The 24,596-nt window shown below is 37.0% G+C and overlaps 1 protein-coding gene across 2 annotated transcripts in view; it reads right to left on the bottom strand.

Annotated features, from left to right (window-relative positions):
* LOC130409246 (leucine-rich repeat-containing G-protein coupled receptor 6) overlaps positions 1-24,596 on the bottom strand; it is a 76,402-nt gene that overhangs the window by 3,373 nt on the left and 48,433 nt on the right. For both annotated transcript variants that reach the window (XM_056733108.1, XM_056733109.1), the window contains exons 4-17: positions 21,425-21,496; positions 17,420-17,635; positions 16,998-17,069; positions 11,295-11,363; positions 10,552-10,623; positions 9,563-9,634; positions 8,901-8,969; positions 7,952-8,023; positions 6,625-6,690; positions 6,317-6,388; positions 5,520-5,591; positions 3,233-3,358; positions 1,706-1,860; positions 613-693 (exon numbers count right to left, since the gene is read on the bottom strand). In XM_056733108.1, the coding sequence (XP_056589086.1) occupies positions 613-693; positions 1,706-1,860; positions 3,233-3,358; positions 5,520-5,591; positions 6,317-6,388; positions 6,625-6,690; positions 7,952-8,023; positions 8,901-8,969; positions 9,563-9,634; positions 10,552-10,623; positions 11,295-11,363; positions 16,998-17,069; positions 17,420-17,635; positions 21,425-21,496 (1,286 nt within the window). The remainder of the gene's footprint in view (positions 1-612; positions 694-1,705; positions 1,861-3,232; positions 3,359-5,519; positions 5,592-6,316; positions 6,389-6,624; positions 6,691-7,951; positions 8,024-8,900; positions 8,970-9,562; positions 9,635-10,551; positions 10,624-11,294; positions 11,364-16,997; positions 17,070-17,419; positions 17,636-21,424; positions 21,497-24,596) is intronic.

The following is a 24,596-nucleotide window of genomic DNA, read 5'->3' as shown; positions in this document are numbered from 1 at the left end:
CCAATACTGGGGGAAATATTCTAACTACTGGTCAAAAGTTTAAAACACGTTGTCACTCACAGTATTTATATTTTTCCGTATTTTAGTAGAAAAAAGTAAGTTCATCAAAACTGTTGAATAACACAAAGAGAGATTTTAGCATCTTCCCTGTACTTAGTTACCTTTTGTCTAGAATTTGAAGAAACGTTCTCTTGTCATTTTATCAAGAAGCTTCTTAAGGTCTCACCCTGAGATGCTTTTGAAACATCAAAACATTTTCGCATCTATTCGGTGTCCTTTTTGGCAGTTATTTTTTCATTGTTCAGTCAAATTCATCGAAGTCAAAGACATTAATAAGAAACATTTTAGTTTGTAACGAAAAAAGTATGTTTGCACAATTAAAGTTTTGTCCGTGAGACATTTAAGCATAGCACACACCTTTTTAGGATAAACATTAAAGTGTTTTTAAACGTTTGACCGGTATTGTACATTTACATTGTGTAAATGCAATAGGCTTGCTATGAATCAAAATTCACAATCATGAAGGGCATTCGTGTGACATGACCTAGAAATCATCTCTATCTTTGCCAGAATTAATGATTATGAATAAATTTAAAAGCGAATAATTCGCACCTGGGATAGGGGTGCACTGTATACTGGCTTGTAGTTTGGACTCCTCAATAGCCAACTGGAATTCCTCCAGGTCCAGGTCATCTGTAAGTGAAAACAGTGCATAATAAATGAATCGCCATTCATATTGTGAATGATCAAAATTTGCTCAGTCTGACAGAAGATAAGAAACATCAAGTCCATTGGGACATAATTTATCCAAGGGCTTTAGGACCACTCGACACAGTTCGCAACTCAACTTTCCATTTCTCCTTTGTGCATTTAACCTCAATCACGACGCTTTGTTTACGCTCTGGATTTGTTATTTTACGATAAGCCGACTGGTATTACAATGTTTATTCCCATTGAGTGTAATTACGAAAGAGTCCTTTCAAGTCAGAAGCTTGATCGAATCACACCGAGGAATGCACAGAGAAAAGAGACACTTATTTAATCTGTCAAATACCTGCGGTTACTGTACGGCCCTGACATGTTGTGTAATAATTAAAGATGAAGAGACTGGCAGATGGAAGAGAGCAGATATAAATAGACACTCTCATTTCAGATGTTTAGCGTGGAAAACTACTAAGTGATGTTTTTACGCTCCATTCATATGAGAACATGTTTGTGTCTGGTGATTGTCTTTATTCTTGGCTACAGGGACAGTAAACAGGTTCACTGTACAAACGAGGGACTTGATATCGATATAGTAAAGTATTGGTTTGGAAACTAAAACAGTTTGGTAACCAAACAGTTATTGGCCACCACTGACTACCATAGTAGGAAAATTACTTCTTGAACTTCTTTGTTCTGTTGAACACAAACAAAGTTATTTTGAAGAATGTAGGAAAGCAAACGGTACTAGGGAACCAGTCAGTGAGTCAATGGTGGCCTTGATCAGTTTGGTTACAAGCATTCTTCCAAATTCTTCCAAAAGAAACTGATTTGGAACAGGTTGAGCAATGATGACAGAATTTTCATTTTTTGGTATATGTCCCTTTAAGGATCTTCTCTAGTTATATTTTCTATCATACCTGAAACATTAATGCTCAAATACTTGCTAAACCCACTTTGCATTGTACTTCATGAGAGGTAGAGTAGTAAAGTTAGAACTTACAGTTGTTGTCTGTGTGAATAGGGAACAAAGATGAGGCTTTCTTCTGTAGGTCTTCTTCATCACTACCCATCTGCTCTTCTCCTTGACTGGCTGTTCTGTAGCTGTTACATGCTCCAAACACACAGCACTGATATGCATATGGCATCTCAATGACCCTGTTTCAACAGAGATGACATAACATTTCAGAGTCACGACAAAACAACAGGACTGGTACATCTAATAGGGAAAAACAAGGAAAGAACTTATCAGCCACGAGTTCCATTTATTCTTAATGAATTAAGAATTTGACAATGCACAGCTGTGTATAAAATAACACATAAAAAACGAGTATTTCATATATCTATAAAAAGGTTAGAACATATGTGTTTAGGAATTCCTGTCACAGACGATAAAATTACAGTAGGCACAAGATGTTTTGTCTGCTGTGCCAGCAAAGTTTTTAAAGAAAATTCTGTCATACTCTACTCACCCTTGAGTTGTTCCAAATCTGTTTGATTTTTTTGTTCTGACGAACACAGAGAAAGATATCTGGAAGAATGCTTATAACCAAACAGATCTTGGACCCCATTGACTACCGTAAATAATAAATTACATTATATTTATTTTGTTGGACACAAAAGAAGATACTTTGAAGAATGTAGGAAAGTTAACAGTTAAATGGGGCACTTTTGACTACCGTTGTCATTTTTCCTACTATGGTAGTCGATGAGGTCCAAGAACTGTTTGGTAACAAGCATTCGTTCAAATATCTTTGTGTTCAACCAAACAAAAAAATGCATAAAGGTTTCGAACAACTTGAGAGTGAGTAATTCATGACAGTATTTTCATTTTTGGGTGAACTATCCCTTTAAGAACTTTGAACATTATGATATACAAATAAATGACTGCACAAAACAGACATGTTGAATCATTTTAAGGAAATATGAAAAACAATAAAAGATCTGAATTTAGGAAGGAAAGTTTTAAGAAAGAATGATTCGTCAATCTGCAAGTGACCCGATCATTAAATAAGCAGTGCATCGAACCCCCAAAATGATTTCAAATGTATTTGGGTCACAGCAGGGACCGTAATTTGATTTTCATTTTAATCAGTTCAGTTGGTTTTCTGGAAATGGTCAAACGTAAATCTGCCATTTTTTAGGTGCTAAATGGTTCCAAGGATGAAGTCTTGGAGCGTTTCCATAGCCCCGAGCAGCTGATGAATAAGGGTGATATCTATTAAGAGACTGTGTTGAGAATGGATCTTAAAATGATCAGTATTCAGATAAGTTGCAGAAATGTTTGACTCATATCAGTAAATGGAAAGTTCCCGGGGCCACAGATTGTTAATATCTTAAAGCTGTCAATTGACAGTTGGTCAATTCTTAAAAATTCACATGTTTTTAGACTACTCAAGGCATTTGCATTGTGGGAAATAACCACAGATACTTGTGAAGTTTCTTTCATGGTTTAAAATGGAAAGTCTGGCTAGTCTCTTGTAGGAGAGCTGATCGACATTTTTGATGTTACTGACTTCTACAAATGTACCTTATGTTGGGGAAGTCCTCCTCTCTGAAAGAACGAGAGAGAGCCATGTTGTTCTTCAGTTTAAGATGTGTGAGGCTGGATAATCCGGCTAGTGGCAGACTGCTTAACCTGTTCCCGGTCAGGTCCCTGGTTAGAGAGAAGAGAAATTCCGTTCCCTGTCAATCACAGTCTTGATGGATGATGAGTACAGAAGTTACAGACAGACCTCTGTTGTTGTTTTTTACGATATTATCATGTGTGTATTAGCTCCACAATATCAATGATGATGGTTAATACGTCAATACCGTTACATTGTGACACCCCAATCTATACCAGATCTGATTAAAAATGTGTATTTTGTTAAGAAAACATTTTTATATATTTTTTCATTTTATAAGGAAAAAAATAATATAAAAAATAGGGTCTGCTTACAGAAGAAACTAGACTTCTCACTACTAACTTGTAAGCAGTTCTTTGTATTTGCACACAACGTATGGCAGAGTTATGCCAGCTCATCACATTAAAGGCCAGAAAAACGATTTTTTTTTTTAGTTTTAAATATTGTTTTAAATTTGAGGGGATAGCAGTGTCCTCACCACAACTACAAGACCAACGATAGAGAGCAACAATATTGTTGTGTTCACTTTAAGAGCTTTTTCTTGAAAAAAAACATCGAAAGCCAAATGAAATCCATTTAAATTTAAAGAACTCAATCAAAATGTGAAACTGCAGTGCACAGTTAAAGTAAACATACCGTTATTGACTGTTTGTTTAGATACTAATATACAGCCACGGAATTAAGAGACCATTCTAAATTGTCAAATAATCAGCATTTCTACATGTATTGTGGTCATTCCAGTACAGTATCTGTTGAATTTCAACAAAATCGAACCTCAGGAGTGACAAGCAAAGCAATGTGAAAGACAGCATGACAAGATATGAAAACTGATCAAAATCAAAAAATATTATGTTGAACTTTTCCTAAATACATTATCTTTATATATATATATACATATATATATATATATATATATATATATATACAAAAAGTAATGTTGTATTGCTTAAAATTCATATGAACTTGTTTTCTTTGCAGTATTTGAGATCTGAAAAAATATAGAGCATCTTTTCTGTTATTTTGACCTTTTTGTCCAGTTTTCATTTTATGCAATTAAATGCAAATAGAAACAATATTTTTATTTATAATTTGGGAGAAATATTGTAAGTAGTTCACAGAATTAACGAAAACAAATGATCATTTTACCTAAACACATATGTATAGTCGTTTTAAAATCAGTACAAAGTCTCTGAAACGGTCTCTTATTTTTTTTGCGGCTGTTATTATCTTTATAATTATTGTTTTTTCTTTGCACATTTCCATGAATGTTTACCCAGAACAAATCCAAAATAGGTCCCTTTTTATCATTGTTCTGAAAAAAATCATTATTTTATATTATAATGCCAAACTTTATCGGTGGAATGTTTTGTTTAAAAAGTGTGTTTGTGCTTCTACTTGAAAAGAATTTGTTTACCAGTAAAATACCATTTTGAAGTGTATATAAATTCATGTGAATCCAATAATCTAGTTTGATGAAGAATGTTTTATTTAAAGCAAAATCGACATGTTTGGCACACAAGGCTTGAGCGTTTATCCCTGCTGAATGCCAAAGTATGCCAGTTCACATAAAACTTAAAGGACTGTTTGACACAAACAATGCTGTTGATAACCGAAGAAAATGATTTTTGCTTGGTTTTCACAAGCTGCAGGACGTGTCAAAATTATTTTGTGGTCACAGATGCTTGCATCAAACTCAGAACATTACAAGTTCTGCAGACAAAAACAGTTTCTGACTTAACCTCCTCCTCTAACAGTGTTTATATTTTCCAAACGCTTCGTCGATAGTGAAAACATTGCATCAGAATAATTTATAATAGCTTATACCTTTGCATTACCCGCATTTCCTTATCCATGAACATCTCCAGTGCTTCACAAATGAATCATCTGTCAGTTTTTAACACTCATTCAATCGTCACATTCTTCACATAATGCTGCTTGTGTTTAATAGCCTGTGACTGAAGACGCAAGTTTTCACCAATGCACAAATCCTTTTGCCCTGATAACAACCACAGTCTTTTCACATCGAGCCAACTATAACATCACAAAAATGACAGAAACTCTGAAGTACAGGACAATGAAAAAAAAAGAAGAAAGTCTAGTCTGTTTTTTTGACCGACATCAGGGGTCTCTGTGTCATGTTTATCTTGGGTGGCACAGGTGCCAGTATTTGGCACTGGTCTTTATACTTACAGTTTAACAAGAGACTGCAGAGAGGAAAAGGCATCAGGGTGGATGATTCCAATTCTGTTCCAACTCAGATCCCTGTAATGAGAAACCATTCATTTATCTACATACACTCTTCCTTATGTCAGATAGACAGTTTGTGTCAAAAAGGTTTGACTGTGAGAAAGTTGTTTCATATATCAAGACATCAAACATATTTTGAATAATTTAAAGATGTCAAAATATAATTTATATGGCCAATGCATCTATAATTTTGCATATAGTATAAAATCTACATATCTGTCATACTGCCATGTTGGTCAGAACTGCAAGTTTTTCACTTACTGTTGCACTTGTGTATATGGTTGAGTGACAATAGGGATTAGATTTTTTTTACAATGTGAATAATGACATTATTTGATTTATTTTCGTTAAATGACGTTAGAAAAATAAATCCATGAGTGCATATAAATTGCAAATATAAATGTTATTTTTAAAAAAATGTTTACAACCATGACATTTGGTCAGAATGTTAATCAGATGTTAAGTGAATATTTTTATGAAGTTTCTGGCCTGTAGGGGGAGGTATTGATGAGCATGCCGGCACATTTGACTATTTATTACTATACTGTTGATCAGTTCTATGCTATGACACTAGTTACTCATAAATGAAAAAAACTTGATTAAACATCACTTTCCACAATATGATGTTGGAAATAAAAATCAGTATCACCCACAATATTTTTTTCAACTTAAATGACAGTATCAAACAAGCTGTGGTGTGCAAGAGGTTACAGAAAGGACAGATCATGTGCAGTACTCACAGAGAGCGCAGAGAGTTGAGTTGTTGGAATGTGTTCATCTCAATCCGTCTGATCAGATTGTGCTGCAGGCCTCTGCCAAGTCAAAAAAATAATAATGCTATTACCGTGATCACACACACACGTTGTGCCAGACATACACGTAATGTAATGCAGACATCACACATGGTGACCGTGAACATGCTCGAAAGCATCCAAAACGTGGACACTGATGGATTGCCACAGTAACGACCATAATTTGTCAAATTTGTTCTACTGTGGGGGGTTTTGGGGGCCCTTCACAGATATGTGCTGGTATTAAAAGAACTCACATCTCCTGTAGAGAGGCGCAGTGGTAAAAGCTCGGCAGCTCTTCGATGACGTTATGAGACAGCTCGCTGTAAGACACACAAAAAGTAGATTTATATTTAAATGACATGAGGATGATTTCTTTAAATAAAAGAGTTTTTATGTTTATTGAGCTTGAAAAGTATCTGTCAAGCGCATTGGCTGATAATACTTGGTTTATGTACGATTCATTTTTATGTGGTATCTCGTATGTTTAAGAGATAGTTCACACGAAACTGTAAATTCTGTAATCGTTTTTTCACCCTTTTGTCATTTCAAACCTGTTCTCAAAGTTTGCTTTTGTTTTCAATTCTGCCACGTGTACAGTACACACATATATAGAGGATTGAAATTGCGTTACTCTCAGACGTATGGTGTATACAAATAACACTACACAGAATAAAAAAAATATATATATATATAAATAAAGATAACGCAGAACACAAAAGAAAAACATTTTGGAGAATGTTGGTTACCGAACAACGGCGGTACCCATTGACATTTATTGGTTTTGTGTCTGTACCATAGATTTTAATGGGTACAGCCGTTGTTCCGTTACCACCATTTTTTTAATATATTTTTTTATGAAATGACAAGAGGGGTGAGAAGATAAATATTTTCAGAATTTTCATATTTGGGCAAACTATCCCTTCAAGACTGTATTTTTTACCAATATATGTTTAGTTTAAATATGTAAGATTATTTAAACAACACATGTGCAAACATTATACTTCTACGTTTTACATTTTGATCAGCCTGAAATTTGTGAAAGTCTACATAATCCACAGTTCATTATTTATAAACTAGTACAATTTTATTGGATATAATACATAATTTGGTTAGCAGTAGCAAAATACCTTTTTGGGGTCATTGTATACTGCAAGAGATCGGTATATTCAGCAGTTACATTTTCTAGAGGTCTTATTCTTCTTTTGAAGAGTTACATAAGTTTATTTTTTATTCAAACTTTTCCTCATGAAAGTGGGCCACTCTTTTTTCATGCACTTTGGCGTCTTCTGGTTCATTAAGAAACTCAATTGAGAAGAGGTAGACAAAGACAGAAACATAAGGAAGTAAACCTAGGACGTTGTGCTTTTTAAATATTACTTGCAACAGCTTGGTACAAACAAAAAGTGAGACGTTAGCTTGCTCTCCACCGGCTGATGTTTTGGAGTTTGTGTTAGAGCTCTTCCATTAAATCGCTCAGGGTAAATTTGAACTCTCTTTCCCAGCCTGGATCTTTAGGAATCATGTAGATGTGTAATGATGTGTTTGTGTGCTACAGGTGTGTATTTGTGTTTGGAAACTCACAGAACTCTTAATTTAGGCACCAGGTGGCAGAGATCATGTGGCAGGCCGGTCAGTCCAGCTCGGGTCAGCGTGCTGCGGGAAAATCAAAGAGAAGAAGAGTTTACATACAGTCTGCATACATGTGCATTTAAGGAGGTCGGCAATCTCCGTAAAACAAATACTTTACATAAAAATGCCTGTCTGTAAAAAATGAAATAGATTGTAAGTTCTACACTTTAAGCACGTGAAAGTGCTGCCAGCGAGAAAAAAAATATATACTGTATTTAAGGTATAATTTCCTCTTGTATAAAGTAATTCTGCTTGTCGGTTGAATGTCTCTTTTTAATGTTTACAAATTATTTACAGGAGAGCAGGACAAGGATATTGACATGCAGTGTGACAATGTCTGTAATCCTGAACACTTACTATATTTTCTCTGTTTAATGTTTCAATAAAATAAACTAAAAAAAAATTATAGAAAAAAATCTGTCTCCTTTATTTTCGAGCTTCTTTTTTTCGTTATGGAACAAAAACAGTGTATTTACTTTTATTGGCTGCCTGTCAGAACCTACATGGTTATTATAAACGACAGTACATAAGTTCAATATCTTTTGTATTCCACTGACAAAATAATAGCATAGCAGTTTAACCAAGTTTATTAAAAGATATATTTAAGAGCTCAATAAAGATATAAATGACCTAACACAGACATTTTAGTTAAAAATATCATGTTCTGGAGGTTTAAATTGTTGTGGTCAAATTGACCCCAGTGGGGAAAAGGTGTTATCAGATTTAAGGGTAACAGGGGTAAAATAATAAAACTAGACAGCAAGTAACATGAGAGATCAGTGAACGCATTTCTGTTTCGTCAACCATTATTTCATGGTCCTCAATGGTGGGAAGAACTTCTCAAAGTCTCTTAAGTGAAACTGATCCTGGGTGAAATGGAGATATTTGATCTCAGACTCACAGAACTTGCAGGCTGGTGGTTCCTTTCAAATCTGGAAACTGTCGGATCTCGGTGGCTCCGTTCAAAGAGCTAAAACGAGATTAGAGAAGTCATTAGTGGGGATCTTTCTGCTAATGAAGATGTCTTCCAGGGAAACCACAAGAAAATGTCTTCTGTTACCACACACACTCGGATTGTCGTAATCTAGAGTAAACTTTAACCCGGGTAGTTTCAGTCATTTTGATTGCACCCGCGACACTGTCCAAAAACAACAGCATCAGCGGTGCGGATGGTAGACTTTATATCCAAATAATGAATGCTGGATAGACTCTCAGAACAATCTCATGCATCATCTATGTAATTAGAGAATGATAAATGACTTTTCAGGGCTTTTATGAAAAGCTAAATCTCATATTCTGACGATTATGAGGTTATAATTGAAACGTGCTGTTTTTTGGAGACAAATTACTAGTTGAATGTTTTTCGATATGAGAAAGGATGGCAAAATGTGAGCAAGATTACAGTATTCATCAAAATGAAAGCCAATGATGAAACAGAAATTAAACACATTCGCCAACCGGTACTTTGAGGCCCTTTATCGGAAGTGAAACAGTTTACTGTTCAAACTGTTTAATTGTACATGTGTACCTTATCATTTCACACATTAAAGTGTAGCTACTTACAGCGTGTGTAACTTTGGCAAGAACTGGAATGCTGATCTGCCAACAAATTGAATGGGATTCTCATAGAAATGACTGAAAAGAGAAGACGTGAACTGGGTTATCCTATTAAACTTGGATTTCTGTCAAACTTCAAACATTCTGAGATAGAAAAAAAAACATAACAGTTTATTAAATATACATTTTGATCATTATTATAAATCATTATTATCATTATATGTATGACATGATTTAACTTCATCTCATTTGACTTTCATGGTAAAGATACATATGTAAAGTCACATGCAATATTATATTTCAAACAGAGATGGCGATTCAGAGGCAAAGGTTGGAGAGTACAGATTTAAAGGTCTAGTGTATGAATTTTAGTGACATCTAGCATTGATGTTGCGAATTGCAACCAACGTCTCAATCCACCCCACCCTTTCGAAGCACTACGGTGGCTGACACAGGACTAAGATGTCGTCACGTTTCCGCTTATTTGCCGATTGTGATAGTGTATTTACGAAACGCGCTCCGTAGAGCAATATGTCCATTTATGGCTACTGTAGAAACAACATGGTGAATTCTGTGTAAGAGGACCCGCTGTGTATGTAGATAGAAATAGCTCATTCCAAGGTAATGAAAACAAAATTCTTCATTCTTTATTCACCTCTGAAGACATAGTTATGTATATTATGCTGCATTTCTGTTAATAGATCCTCTAAAAAAATACACTGGACCTTTAATGCTGATAGAAATAGTCTAAATCTAGATCTTGGTAACACTGTTGCCAATTTAAGACAAATCGTAACATTTACTTGCCAAATTACCTCTTGAAGGATGATTGTTTTGACAGAGGTTTGACAGTTTGATACGCCAGTCATATATTTCATATACAGTTATTAACTGTCCATAAACAAACCACGTACTCAGGCATGTTATGTCAACACAGAAAGTTATTTATGGAGAACCGCACGTGCAGTTTTGGCTTCTTTTGACAAGACACTCACATGGTCTGCAGAAGTGGGTTCCCGACAAACGCTCTCTCAGGAATGGCCTTGATGTTGTTGTTGTGGAAACCCCTGGAAGATGCATACAGAATCAGAACATGACCATCTGCACACTTGAACTCTACAGTACGTTCAGGAAGTCTACAGACCAGCTTTCTTGATTGTTTTTGCTAAGTGCATCTGTTCTGTTTGAACATTTTTAGCCACTGCGAAGGCTTATAATTTGTCATCGTCTGCTGTCACTGTGACGAAAACATGCTCTAGTTAATTTATGACACACATGTTACTTGCAAATTCTAATCCGCAAATTCTAAACACTCTAAAATTATTAACCGTGTTACGTAAACAAGGTTCAAAGGTCTTTCTGGGGTCCAGAAAAGGAATTGGCCAGTTTTGGACGATCATTTTGTTTCAGCAAAAGCTCTAAATTCTGCTATAAGCACACATGTGAGCCATTTGGCTACGTCAGTTCGATTTTGCCGATGTAAACACCCTTTGTGTCTTCCAGAAACACCTGTCGCCAGGCAATCCCACAGGCAAAAAACACTTTAGGATACTTGAGAAGGAACGACTCAAGTGTTCCTCAGCGAGCATCTGCTTTTTTGCGGGAGATTGTGCTTGAGAACCACATTCTGGGATCTATCCGGGATTTACAAGGGGCGCGAGAGGCCAAGCCATGCGATCCACTTAAAAGGAAGCACATTGACACATGTATGCCGGGCGGTTTAGTCTCGGTTACTTACAGTTCCTGAAGCTTGGCAAGTGTGCGAATAGCCATGGGGAACTCTTGAAGGTCGTTGAAATTCAGTTCCCTAGGGATGAGAGGTAGATAAAAATCACCATAAGAGCAGAAGTTTGAGGAACACAAGGAAAACTGGAGGACATTTAAGATAAAGGATTTTGAATATGATAATTATTTGAATTATGCATAAATATTCGTAGATACAGTATATTATGACACCTTTCGAACAACAATTAGACTGTGGGTTGCATATTAGGCCAATTGTTTTGGCCATTTTAATTTGATCTTTCATGCTATGTGTCAGTAACATAAGCAAACACTTAGGAGAAACTGTGGTTCCAATCAGTCAAAATCCTTCCCCTTGACCTTGCAGGTTTTTTCCGTGTTGGTCGTCCTTAGAGACCGAGACAGCTGTTCAAAACTAATCTGACATGATGTGACCTCTCCTATGCATTCATTGTTTTTGTTGTATGCATTTCATTAGCCTTCTAGGGAACCTGCGTCCAAAAAAACGCGCTTGAACCAAAACACGGGTGGTTGCTAAGGGCGAGTGGCCTTACACGCAGGTGCAAGAACAATGTGTTTATGGCCGTCGCCCGCGTCCCAGAGACTGTTTTTCTTGGATTTTAAAGTTGCTTTTCATCTCGAGCTTTTCAAAGAATACTTATTGGGAAAATCCTCTGATCGAACAGAAGTCTTCTTTCCCAAAAAACCTCCCTTATGACCAGTTAAGTCAACTGAAAGCAGGGTAAATAGATTCCCCTGGCCCGGTATTGCCTCCTCAAGAGCCAGGTTTTAGTTTTATGCGGTCCCCAGCGGTACAAGACACACAATTCTGAATGTGTCTCATCATATCATAATTACACATCTTATCCCTAAGTGTTAAGTGTAAGCTTTCAAAACAGTCCAAATGTTTATATATTTTACTCTTAATTTCTTCTACAGCGGAAAAAAGTTTTTTGGCAGGTGGCCATCTTGTTTGAAGTCAGCTTGGTGAATAGGGGTGGACCCGTGTTGGCCGCCATCCAGAATGGGCAAAGCACTTAATTCCAACCTGTGAGTGTGTGTGTCTGTGTGTATATGAATGAGTGTGTTCGTTGCAGAGTGTTATGGGATTTTGGCTTCAGGTAAAAATAAGAAAAGCAGGGTTTTAATGATTTACCTAAATCTGTGTGCAATTTCTTTGCAACCACTAAATGTAATTGCAAAAATTCTCAAAGATTTTGAGTGGGTTCCCCGCGATCCCATTTTTCAACCTTTAGTTAGTGTGTTATGTTGCTGTTAGAGCCTAAACAATTCCTGCAAAAAGATAAAGCTCAAAGTTCAGTGCCAAGCGAGATATTGTCTTTAACAGAATTCGCTTTTCAAGGACTACAGAGAAATGCTGGATCGGACAGACCTCTACAGACCTCTACTTCCCGGGTACATGATGTCACAATTCCAAGTGCTTATAATAACCTCCGCCTAAAAGAATACACCAAAAAAGGGGCGAGGTCTTCCTTAGAGAAGAGGACGAGCCGCTGGAGTAGTGTTTGGTTATAAGATATTGTAAACATTTCGGATCGTGGATCCTTCATAACAGGGATCCTATTCCTTTCTTTGGGCAATTCTCCCGGAGAAGCTATCCCATGGCAAGGCAAAAGAAATAGCCCACCCACGCGCCAACTGAGGGGCGATATGAAGACTTGCTTATAAAGATTGGCTGCATTGCGTCAAGATTGGCTGCGCTCGGCCTGCAGCTTGTTGCTCTTGCTATAGTGAGAGAAGTTGAGGTTTGTTTCTTTGTTCAAGGTATTTCAGTGATTAATGTTGTATACACTGTGGATATAACGCTGGATTTGGAGATTGTTTGAAACTGATAGATTACGTGGTCCATCTTTAAGACAGAAAGGGACAATTCTATACAAATGTAAACCTTAAAATTGCACTTAAAGTTAAACTTAAAGTTTTCAGAGCATTTTTAACACATAGTTTTCTGTAGTCAGGTAAATGAATTTTCACATTTATAACAGTCCATATTCCTCATAAGTGGGCCACATTAATGAAAAAAATGTGTTATGTTCTATAAAGAGCCAGAATTTTGATTTCATGTTTTGACAAAAAATTGAATGAGTGAGAAAAGTCAGTGAAACACACATACATACATGTGCACATTTTTTACCAAACAATACGTCATTAATCGCGGTTCACTTTCACGATTTGGAACGATTGCGTTCATATCAGCAGCGAAGCGTACTGGAGTTTACATGAACCGCACCCCAGACATCTCTTTTTAAGTGGACTCGGCTTTCACATCACCCAAACAAACCAAACTCTCACATTATCGAACCCGGGTGCGCACCAAAAACCGCCCTAATATATGATAAATACAAATAAATACATAAAAGCATACAATACATTAACTTTGTAAAAACTAACAAAGATAAATATAAAAAAATAGATACATTTGCAAAATAGTAAAGTTTAGAATTAAAGACTTTCTGATGTGTGTTCCTATTGGAGAAAGTCTATGACTTGTTGGTAAGAAACTGGAACCTATACTTTCACAAAGCTAGGCCTACATAGTCGCGTTTCTTTCTCCAGTAAGTGCATATGTGTTGTGGCCCATGGTTAGAGCTTTTATTATAGTTTAATTAGTATTTTAAATTAACTTTTAATTTCAGATTTTTATTTTTTATATACATTTTAGTCAAAGTTTTAGCAATTTTGGTGTATACTTTTGTCATTTTATAATTGATTTGTTTATTTTTTGCATATGTTGCTAATTAAGATTAATACATTTTCATTTCAGTTTTTGTTTATTATTATAATTTTAGCGCTATAAACTTATTTCATTTTATTTTGAGGCAACATTTTAATTGTTCATTTAGTTTTAAGTTTTTCCAATAATTTTTAGGTCAATATTTGCTTTGATTTCAATAAACAGAAACGTTTTCAAAATGTTTATTTTTTTAAACCAAAAAATATATACCATGTTTTGACAGAAAAAATCTATGAATTACAGGCGTCTGTGCACATTTAACTGGGATACAATTAATTGAACATCGAAAAGAATTGCAGACAAGAACAAATACGGCCACACCAACTGTGCCAAAAGGTTTGCATAACTAGTTTATGAGCAATTTAGATAAATGATGTGACTATGAACAGACATCGTTTAAGTCATTATCTCGTTCACCTCTAGTGAGTCATGTAAGTGTTTAAGTAATTTTGGTCAAACACTACATGAAGTCTAGAATCCACTCACACTTACGGCCAATAAAACAGAGTGCACTGCGGAGAAACCATTGCTGTGGGTGAGCTGCTCTCTGTCGTTCTGCGACGTCTAGATTCTACTTTTGTTTACGACATCCGTCACTCTTGTTTGGATATTTTACTTTGATATGCCACAGAAGAGTAATGCTTTTCATTTCCTGAGAAGACCTCACTGTTTAGAACAGGAGGACGTTGGAATCGTCAATTACCTTGATTTACGATTTATAAAGTCACGCAGCGCTCTGTTTGAAAGCTAAATCATCATGACAAAACCACAATGTGGTGGGCATTTGTCTAACTGGGTTTGAATGTGTTTTTAATGACAATTACAGTGATGGGGATTATGGAAGCATCAATAAAAATTCATGGCAAGTGAGTTTTAGGAAGCTACGCAGGAAGCTCATACACAGCACACATGTGCGGCTGGATTGAGACAGCTGAATTTATGAGACAGAATGTCTTCCAGTGTGTCATGTTACATGCCTTCAGGAGGATTAGTATGTTGCTTAGCCATCCTTGTGATGGTAATTAAAATGTCATTCAATATGGAACATGCCTACATAGAGTACAATATCTGGCATCTGCAAATTTAGATACGATCTGGAGTGTTTAGTTGCACTTTTAAGATATTGCTGGATGGGTGCTTTTAATTATTGTAAAGGAAGTACTTTAGTACTTGTGATTGTTTTAAACTTGCTGGAAAGACTTATTTTTTACATTTAAAGCCAGACATTTAGTTGTGTAGGTTTAAAGGGATGGTTAGCCGAAAATGACAATTATGTCATCATTTATGCACCCATCATGACTTTCAAAACCTGTATATTATTCTTTCGTCTGAGGATATTTTGAGAAACGTCTTAGTGGTATCGTTTTCATACATGAGTTAATAGGGTACAATGTTGTATGGTTACCAACATTCTTCAAAATATCTTCTTTTGTGTTCTGCGCAAGAAATTCTAAAAATTCAGTTCAATTGTAGTCTGAAAAACATTTTCTCACCGCAACAATTCTTTCCTCAAAAGCTTAATCTATCAAGATGTACAAGCATGGGAGAGTCTCAGCGCCGGGTTCCTTGACATTTGCTCTCGAATGAAGTGTTCAGCTCAGCGTTTTTTCTCGTAAAGAGCAAAACGTCATTTTTAACACTTCAGCAGGCTGTTAAAAAGCAGGTGTGAACCTCTCTGTATCCTGGAGACCACCATGACTTCAGCATATGCTAGTTCTTTTAAAGCCAAGCCTTCATAGCACGGCCTATGTAATGTCTTTCATACATTAGTGAATATATGCCGGCTGTGGTTCTATGGCCCTTTTGAGAACGTTGTTATGAATTTTATTAGCGTCTGTATTTATTGGACCTTTTTAACATTTCGTTTGAATATAAAGTACCGTGCTCCGAGCCGCATAAAATATATAATAATATGGCCTAAATGTATTAGAGAATGTGTCCAGCTGTACTATTAAAATTGTACAAGTTCAGCCAGATGATAAATTCATAAATGCCTCTATATGCATTTCTCTTTTTGTGCTTGTCAATTTCTAACAGATAATCACTTTTAATCAGGATTTTATTTAAATGTAATGAAACTTGTCATTTCAAATCTGTTTGAATTTCTCCATATCTTCTTTCAAAAGAGGATATTTTGAAGAATGTTGGTAACCAAACAATGGGGGTAGCCGTTCACTTCTATTGTATGGACACAATACAGATGCAAGTCAATGTGTTCCACTGTTGTTCAGTTACCGAAAGTCTTTAAAAATAATTTTGTGTTCTGCAGAAGAATGAAAGTCATACACATTTGAAATTACAAGAGGGCGAATAAATGATGATTTTATGAGGGGTAAACCTAACATAAGGTTATTATTTATTGCCATACATTTTATTTCTAAATGAACTAAAATCAAACAGCTTTTATTTTTGCACACAGTTTTTAATGTAGCTTTGCAAGTAGGTTGTTCTCAGCATCAGTGACTCCTTGATCTTACAAAAATGTGTACGTGTATTAGTAACAAAACGTTTGTCTGACAAAAAAAATGATAGCAGTAAATACGCTTCTCTTCTATGTATTCAAGCAATCATGCATGTACTGTTTGAGTGCTTCTGAGGTCGCCGTCAGGACACTTTTGCTATTTCCAACACAGAAAATGAAAGTCTGCCGCAAATTCATTGATTTTAATTAGATGTGTTTTTGAGAAAACAAGGCACTTAAAATTAAAGGTCACATCTCAATAGCTGATGTATTGATTTTGTTTATAGTCCATGCGAACCTAAACCACTTATCAGAACTCAAGTTTGGTAGTAATTTTGGTTGGAATTTATAGGCACAAGCTCTTCCATAATGATTCAATATAGATGCCAAAACCAAATAATAGACCAGAGAGTGTTTGCGTTAAAAACAGGAAGTGCTTTTATGTTGTTTATAATCTGTCATGAAGAAACGGTGTTACTTACAGAGTCTCTAGGCTGTGCAGTCCCTCAAAGCTGTTCTGTCCAAGAGTCTGGATCATGTTGTTATGAAGATGCCTGAATGTGCAAACATTCATTAGGATCACGGTAAACATAAGAACAAACTGCAGAAATGACACCTGCCCTATAAATTAATGTTAACCGGTGCCGGATGATATAAACGAAATCCACTATCATTTCACTGCTTTGTAATTCAAAGAGGTTTGGATTCCTGTGGTTTCCTGTCAAGCCGATGTATGTGTTTTTTCCACTTCCTTGTTGCATTCCTATCATCATTCACATCCTAACACATCCACACTGGCTAGTCTGGTTTACTCAGGAAGTACTCTTGGATTTACATCTGGTCCTACAGCAACACCCCAATCAACCATTTGTGTCAGACAATAAATCACGAGTAAAATACGTACAGCACAACCAGGTTGGAGAGGTTCCTAAAGGCGAAGTCTGGGATATGGGTGATGCGATTTAGGGCAAGGGTCATGGCCTGCAGCGATGAGAGGTCGTTGAGCGCGCTCACTGGGATCTCCGTCAGGGCGTTGTCATCGAGCCACAGGTGCCGCAAGGACCGCATGCCCGAGAAGGTCCTTGCAGGAACGTCCATGATCAGGTTGGCATCCAGACGCCTGTTTTTAACAAGAGGAACAGAAGCATCTGCATATGTTTATTCCTGTAAACAGTTTATGACATTTGACATCCGCACAACATCTACTTCAGTCATGTGTAGCAGTCAGCAGGTTGTGGCTCTAACTTTCACCTCAAACATGCATTATTCTCATGTCAAAACAACTGGAGAAGTTTGTGAAAACGAACAATTACTAAGCACAAGAATCCGGAGATGAAAGCCATCGGGATTTCACAGGAATTTTATTTACGGCGTTCTATTATGCCTCTCTCTTTTGATGTATCACTGATTGACGTCTATGAACCTGTGTCAACAAGACGCACTACCCACCCTACGTGAAAATATACTTCATGATCTTTACTGACTTTTCAACATCGAGGCCTGACTTGGCATAACTCCAACTGCGATATTTGCGACCCAGTCAACGAAAACAGTCCCGGTACTGTCACAAAATCTACAGTGCTTAACTTTTTCCTATTACGCCCTACAGAGGTACATGAAAACAAGTGAACAAAAGGGGCTGCTATTGTGGCTAAATAAAGAGATGTACCGTGCCGTGGTCTGCGGTCCTAACATTTCTGCTTTGACGATAATATAATTAAAGGATCATTTAGTTGCTGCTTTGTTTCAGCTAGTGTATGAATTGCCACTCCTATCCGAGTGCTTTAGTTTGTCTCCAAGTGATCTATATTTGACTGTTTTATGAAGCTATATTTGGTTTCTCCAACATGGACTTGTTTAACAAGAGTTTTGGCACGCTCGCTGCTCTAAAGGTTTAAGTCGAGAAGCATCGGCAGTTTGGATCTCTGTGGATGTTTACGAACGTCAAGTTTTGGAGTCTTAAATCGCAAGTGACTTTGAGAGGATGCGGAGGAAAGTTGTGCAAGCACCATGGTGAGGCGCGCGCGGGTTTCCGAAGCAAAGATTCTGCACTTGGTCCAACCACATGAAGGCGTTTTTGGAAACAAGCTAATTCTCTTTCATTTCTTCCTGTGCTCGTGTGGTTCAATAAAGCACCAATTGTTAATTTCATGGTGTTTAGCTTTGCGGCATGAAGAGCTGATTTGGTTCAAGCCCACCAAATGATTGTTGCACTATGTTGACTGGAAGGCTTTGAGATGCTCTTCCTTTCTGACTTTTTGGCAATTAAACAAAGGAACTGCACTAGAGATAAAAGCTGTGAAGAAACAATCAGAGGCTGCTGGGAATAATTGAAGAAAAAGACGGTTGGAATTCTCTCGCAAATCTAAGAACTGAGTTAAGCCCTCTAGTTTTTCGCGAGCCGGTTGTTCACAGACCTTGACATCTCTATGACCAAGATGAATGTCCTCCCTATGTCAACAAGTTGAGTCTTTGATCTAACGAATGTTGCCCCCGGATTCAGCGTGTGTGGGGGGGGTGTGCGTGCTGAACCTCAGCGCTCAGCCGAGTCGTGATGTATGATAGCAGCAGAGCACGTGGAGTTGGCCGCAAGCACTTCCTGTGCATTTTTCCACCGTGACCTTTCACACCCATTCATTTTGCACTAGCCTCTCCACACTTTCCCTCTGGCCTCCTCAACCCTCAAATCCTTCAACTAAGGACAATGCATGGAGAGCATCTGCAGAACTTAAACCCAATTTATTCTCACAGCGTTTTAGAGTAAACTCTTGATTTCTTGGTTGTGACCTTTCGAGTGTCTGCTTTTTTATTAAGTGGGATTCAATTGCTTTGCGGTCTCTCTTCGTGGTAGCTCGCTGGTAAGCAGCATATGATCAAGAGGTATTGTATTGCCTCTGATTTAGGGAAGGTGATATTTGTTGCTCAGCTTTGACTGGATAAACGTCCTTATCAGATCTCTCTTTCATAGACCGAATCCTGAGAGGGTGGTCTTGACATCAAAGGATGCTCTGTGCTGAGCGCACCAACTATAGCCTACAGTCCTAAACCCTCGTGTAGAAACAAAGATGAGTTTCATCCCCAATCGTCTGTCCTGCCTCAACTCATCTTCCCCCCGTCTACATCGGGCGCCAGTGGACTTCAAAACTTACAGCCCCCCCAGTGGTTAACCGATCCCCATCTTATCATTACCCTAAATTACATGTTTGTTGAGATCTAAATGCCTTTCCACTCTTGTGGGAACTCAGGATGGAGCACCTAGCTGAATCACCGCATATTCTTTGTTATGGAGGATTGAAAGTGAGCGTAAGTTAGCTGGACATATGCCAGAGCTCTGTCTCACTACATGGAGGGCCCGTACGCACTCCGCGAGCGTCTGGAGACTCTTCTGGAACCAGGAACGTCTTCCATGCGGAAAAAACTCTGTTGGTGGCGAAGGAATTAAATTTGTACGCCATGACTCTAATGAAAACATCCTCGCGAAGGTAGAAGGAAATGAGCACATGGATATTTACATGGAATTATTCATTTGGAAAAAGCGGGGCGTGCTGCTCCGGTCCGGGACGCCGACTGGCATCGGGAAAATGGAATAATTGGATGGGTGGATGTGAGCGGAGCAGATGGACAAGGCCAGACAAAATCCCAGACAATATTTAGATTCTGACCTTTTCATGGGGAACCAGTTAGGAAGGGGGCGTTTGTCCGATTAGGAGGGAAACGTTTGGACCTAAGGGAAGAGGGAAGAGTAACTGATGGAAAATTGGGCTCTTCACAGCTCATTGAATCTCCCAGTGCTTGCTTAGGAGCCAGAGCGCAGTGTCTGGCGGGTTCCTCATGGGTTCCAGATGCGCCAACAGGCCTGTAATGGTTCCTCTCTTTGACTCTTCTGATATTATATGTGACATAGTCACGGTTTATCTTCCTCTAGCGTCTTGAACGAATGTCATATTTGTCTCTGTTGTGAGTTAACTTAACGTTAATAGCTCTTTTATAAAACCAATGAACCCATAACAGCTAAATTCTTTTCAATATGTATTCGTACTATATGGGATTGTACAGACAAGAAATATGGCTTTTGTTACTTCTACTCTGTTTCTGATTTGTTTGGTCAACTTACATGGCTTCTTTGTTTGCGCCATCTATCAAAAAGCCAAGAAAAGAGCAAAACATTTGCATTACATTTAATGTATTGTTTTAGCAGATGCTTTTCAAATCGATTTTTGAGTGTGATTTTGATATTCTGCCTGAAGAGACACAAAACGTTCATTACATAATGCTACAGCTAAAGCACAAATAGTAGTGCAGTGAAGGCGAATTGTAAAATCTATTTGCCTGACATATGTTTAGCCAAAGAACCACCTGTTTTACCACTGCCATAAAGCTTGCATTGTTTGCAATTGCAAGCTTTATACTCTCTTGTGGAGAGTTCTTGATGAAGGACCTAATAGTCCATATATATAACTGGGCTTTCCTTCATCTCATGTACAGCGAAATGAATGAAATGCCAGAACTTCTCGTGTCGATTACTGCAATAGACCACATATTCCTTCTGCTAGAGACTACATCTGATAGAGTTAATGAAAACACCTACTGTCTTACGCCTATTTGATACAGAACTTGAAACAAATTCATGATGTTTTCAGCTGCTATATCTTATCAGATAGTTAAAGTCACCATTTGTTGTATGAAGGGAAGGTCTTCTAAAAATATCATGAGATACCTGTATTTAAATTCAGACAGTCTTATTCAGACAGTTTTATTCTAGCTGTTAATCTAAGAGCTGTTGTAAAAACTAGGATGTCTGCACTTGGCATGCTGGCCTGTCCTATGTTGCTTGAATAAACACCAATGTTCCATATACTCCATAACAGCCCAAGTTTGTTTGTGATCATTTAAAGCAAGTGATACTTACAGAGAAAGCAAATTAGGTAATTCCCACGGGTCTTCACTGGGCAGTGTCTCCAATTGGTTATTCTGCAACATCCTGCAAACATACAGTCAATAAAATTAAATTGAATCAAATTATTGGTCGTGTTGTAAATAATATAATACAAATACATACAAATGTAAACACCAAGATACATCTATTTGAGAAATAAAATGTCTAGGGATATTGTTTTTTGAAAGAACTTTCAAAACAACTTTAAACTAGAAATATTGTAAAAAAGACCATTTAATCTGCCATTGGAGTAATAAAATATACTTGAATTAAATATACAGAATAAAAAAAATATGATTATCTTTTTTGTAAAAACAAGACGTCTATTTTGGGGCACTTTGTTAATCAAGTAAATGTATCATGTTTTGGTTACATATTTTAACTGGAAAAGACAAAAACACTAAAACTTTATTTTGCAGCGCAGGAACTAAAAAGTTTTTTTTGTCATGTGTTTCTGAAATGCCAGGGTTTTTTGCCGACAGAGAAATGAGACGGATTGGCTTTATGTTTTTAAGTTTAGTTTATTTATAGTGACTATGGTAAAATGTTTGGTAAGACTTAACGTAAGTTGCATTAATTGCATTTGTTCACTACATTAGTTATGCAATAAACAGTTATATTTGGATTAACATAAAAACATGAATACATTTTTCAAAAATATATTGTTCTTTGTAAGTGGATGTTAATGGATGAGACTGCATAGTAAAGTGGAACTGTTGTATAAAAACAATCATGCTGTTGTAGTAAATGTCACAGCATGCTTGCAATTACCAATGGCTTCCTGTAGCTGTGCTGATTTAAAGCGGTCCTAACACATGCGGTTTCTGCTTATCTCAAAAATATTGAGTATTTATAGAGTAGTATTGCATACTTCGTATCTTCGAAGAGTATTTAGTTTGATCAAATTTATAAAAGACAGATAAAGCTGTATCGAGTACAGAAATACTATGTAATACGCCCAACTCGTTTTTTTGATTAGTTGACCATGTTAAGCATGAGAATGTGTAACATTGTAAAGAAGTCAGAATTTCCATATGTGTAATTTGGTGGACGATACATCAGAAATACTAAGGCCTGTCAAAAGAGTGCCATTCGGTCGCTTTTACGAAAAAGCCTGTCAGAGGATATAACTCCCAAGGGAAAGAGGGGACCAGTTTACGGCTGCAATTTCACGTGCGGTTACCTGACATCAATCAGTTAGGAGGTATGATTTCAGATACCGTGTGGTGCACTTTTCAATGGACAAAACCAGAACAAAGGAGGGGTGAAAAGACTGAACAAGAAGAATTAGAATGGGGGGACTGCTTGGGTGGGCCACTGATGTCATGCTCACAGGACTGGTAGAATAAGAAAGCAAGAGGAGGAGGAAGTGGTAGAACAATGACGCCAAGCTCTTTGAACAAAGCAAATTATTCCAACGTGAGAGTATGCAGTCATAGACGCTTGGCTTTAATTACAAGGCAGACGGCTTTATCATGTTCAATCAAATCAAACTCCTGACATTTGACCAAGCTGTGTCTGAAGGAATGAGTATGCCTTTGTGGGCAGGATGCCCTTATCGAGGAAATCATGGTGCCACCACAGCTATTGTGAGCTTAGACTTCAAATGTCCGGCAGACATGACGTTGTAATTCTTTAGTCGCTCGAATGCAACAAAGTATTTATTCATCTTCTTGAACTTTAAACGTTGTGTGGGATTACTGTATTTTGACTAACAATTTCTCTTGATATGAGATTTTCATTACATTGTTTTGCTTGCAGTTTTAGGCCTTTGTTGACACATTATAATGTGAAACTGACCGGCTCACTGAACATTACATTCATGGTCAAGTTTTAAATAATGTTATAGGACATCCTTATATGTCTTTAAAAAAGTCTCATTCCGTAACTTTTCAGGGAGTACAAATACAGACATATTAACATTGTTTTGGAAAAAGTGTCCGAAGATCTTTTCTTAAAACGATCAACTTTGAGCTGTCGGGACGATTTCTCAGGAATCAATCAATCGGTCATTTCACTTGAGTCAACTTCAAGAAAAGTACGTAAAATAATGTTGCAATCTTATGTTTCAAACAGAGACTGCGATAAAGAGGCTTGTGTACGTAGCTAACAAGGTCTCATTTTCAATTTTACTTAATATCTCAACCTGATCTCACACAAATTTGTAACTATTTTACGAGGTGGCTTATTCGTACGAATTTGTGAATCGTGTGAATCGTACAAAGACGTATGATTACAAGAAAAAAGCCACAGCCCCAACCTAACATAATTTGCTTGAAAGCAAATCATGATTACGAGAGACTATATGAATTGACATGAACGGTCAAAAATAAGACACATCGCAAAAAGCTAATGTTGTTTCCATGAGATTTGTTGTATATTTGGCTTGCATTTTCAATGTTAGTCAACATGTGGTTGATTTTTTTATTTGATTTAATATGTTGGTTGTTTTTCAGTTTTATCAATATTTAAGTTAATTTGTAGTCTTTGCTTAATGTGTAGGATTATTATTTGATTTGATTAAAAAGATTTTGTAATCACTGTGACTACCAGAGTTTGTTTGTTTGAGCATCATCGTGTGGTTACATGCCAACAATAGAGTGAATTTGGGGCGGGATAATCTGTTTGTCCGACTGATGACAAATGGAGGGAGTGTTTTGAACCTGTTTGAAATCACTACTCTTTTTTTCAATTCCGTTTCATTTCACCTTTAAACAAGCATTGGGAGGTCAAGTACTCGTGCCTTTGACAAGTTTGGTAGTTGAATAGGATAGTGAGCAGTACAAAAGCATACAGAAAGCAAAGACGTTTTACTATTGTAATGCCCAACCCAGTCTCTGCCTGCCCCACATCATAAGATTTCTGACAACAAACATGTTTTTAGCCTGCTGTCTACATTAATGTCCTCATCGAGCACTTGAAATGTAGACAAATGAACAGTCAAATTACTGAAAATATCATGGCACAAGATGAAGAGAAAAATGAGAGTATTTAGGTTAATTATAGAGACATTTCCACTTTGGGCCGTTAAAATGATATGATTTGGCAGTACACTTTTCAGAGGTATGTGATAAAAGGCTAGGTTGGTGAATAATTAGAAATACAGTTCAAATTCTCCCTTCAGGAAAGAAAAAGGGTGGCTTGA

This window comes from Triplophysa dalaica, chromosome 20 (assembly GCF_015846415.1).
Source record: "Triplophysa dalaica isolate WHDGS20190420 chromosome 20, ASM1584641v1, whole genome shotgun sequence".
NCBI lineage: Eukaryota > Metazoa > Chordata > Actinopteri > Cypriniformes > Nemacheilidae > Triplophysa > Triplophysa dalaica.
The sequence above is the reverse complement of the archived record's forward strand: the minus strand, read 5'-3'. Positions and strand labels throughout refer to the sequence as shown.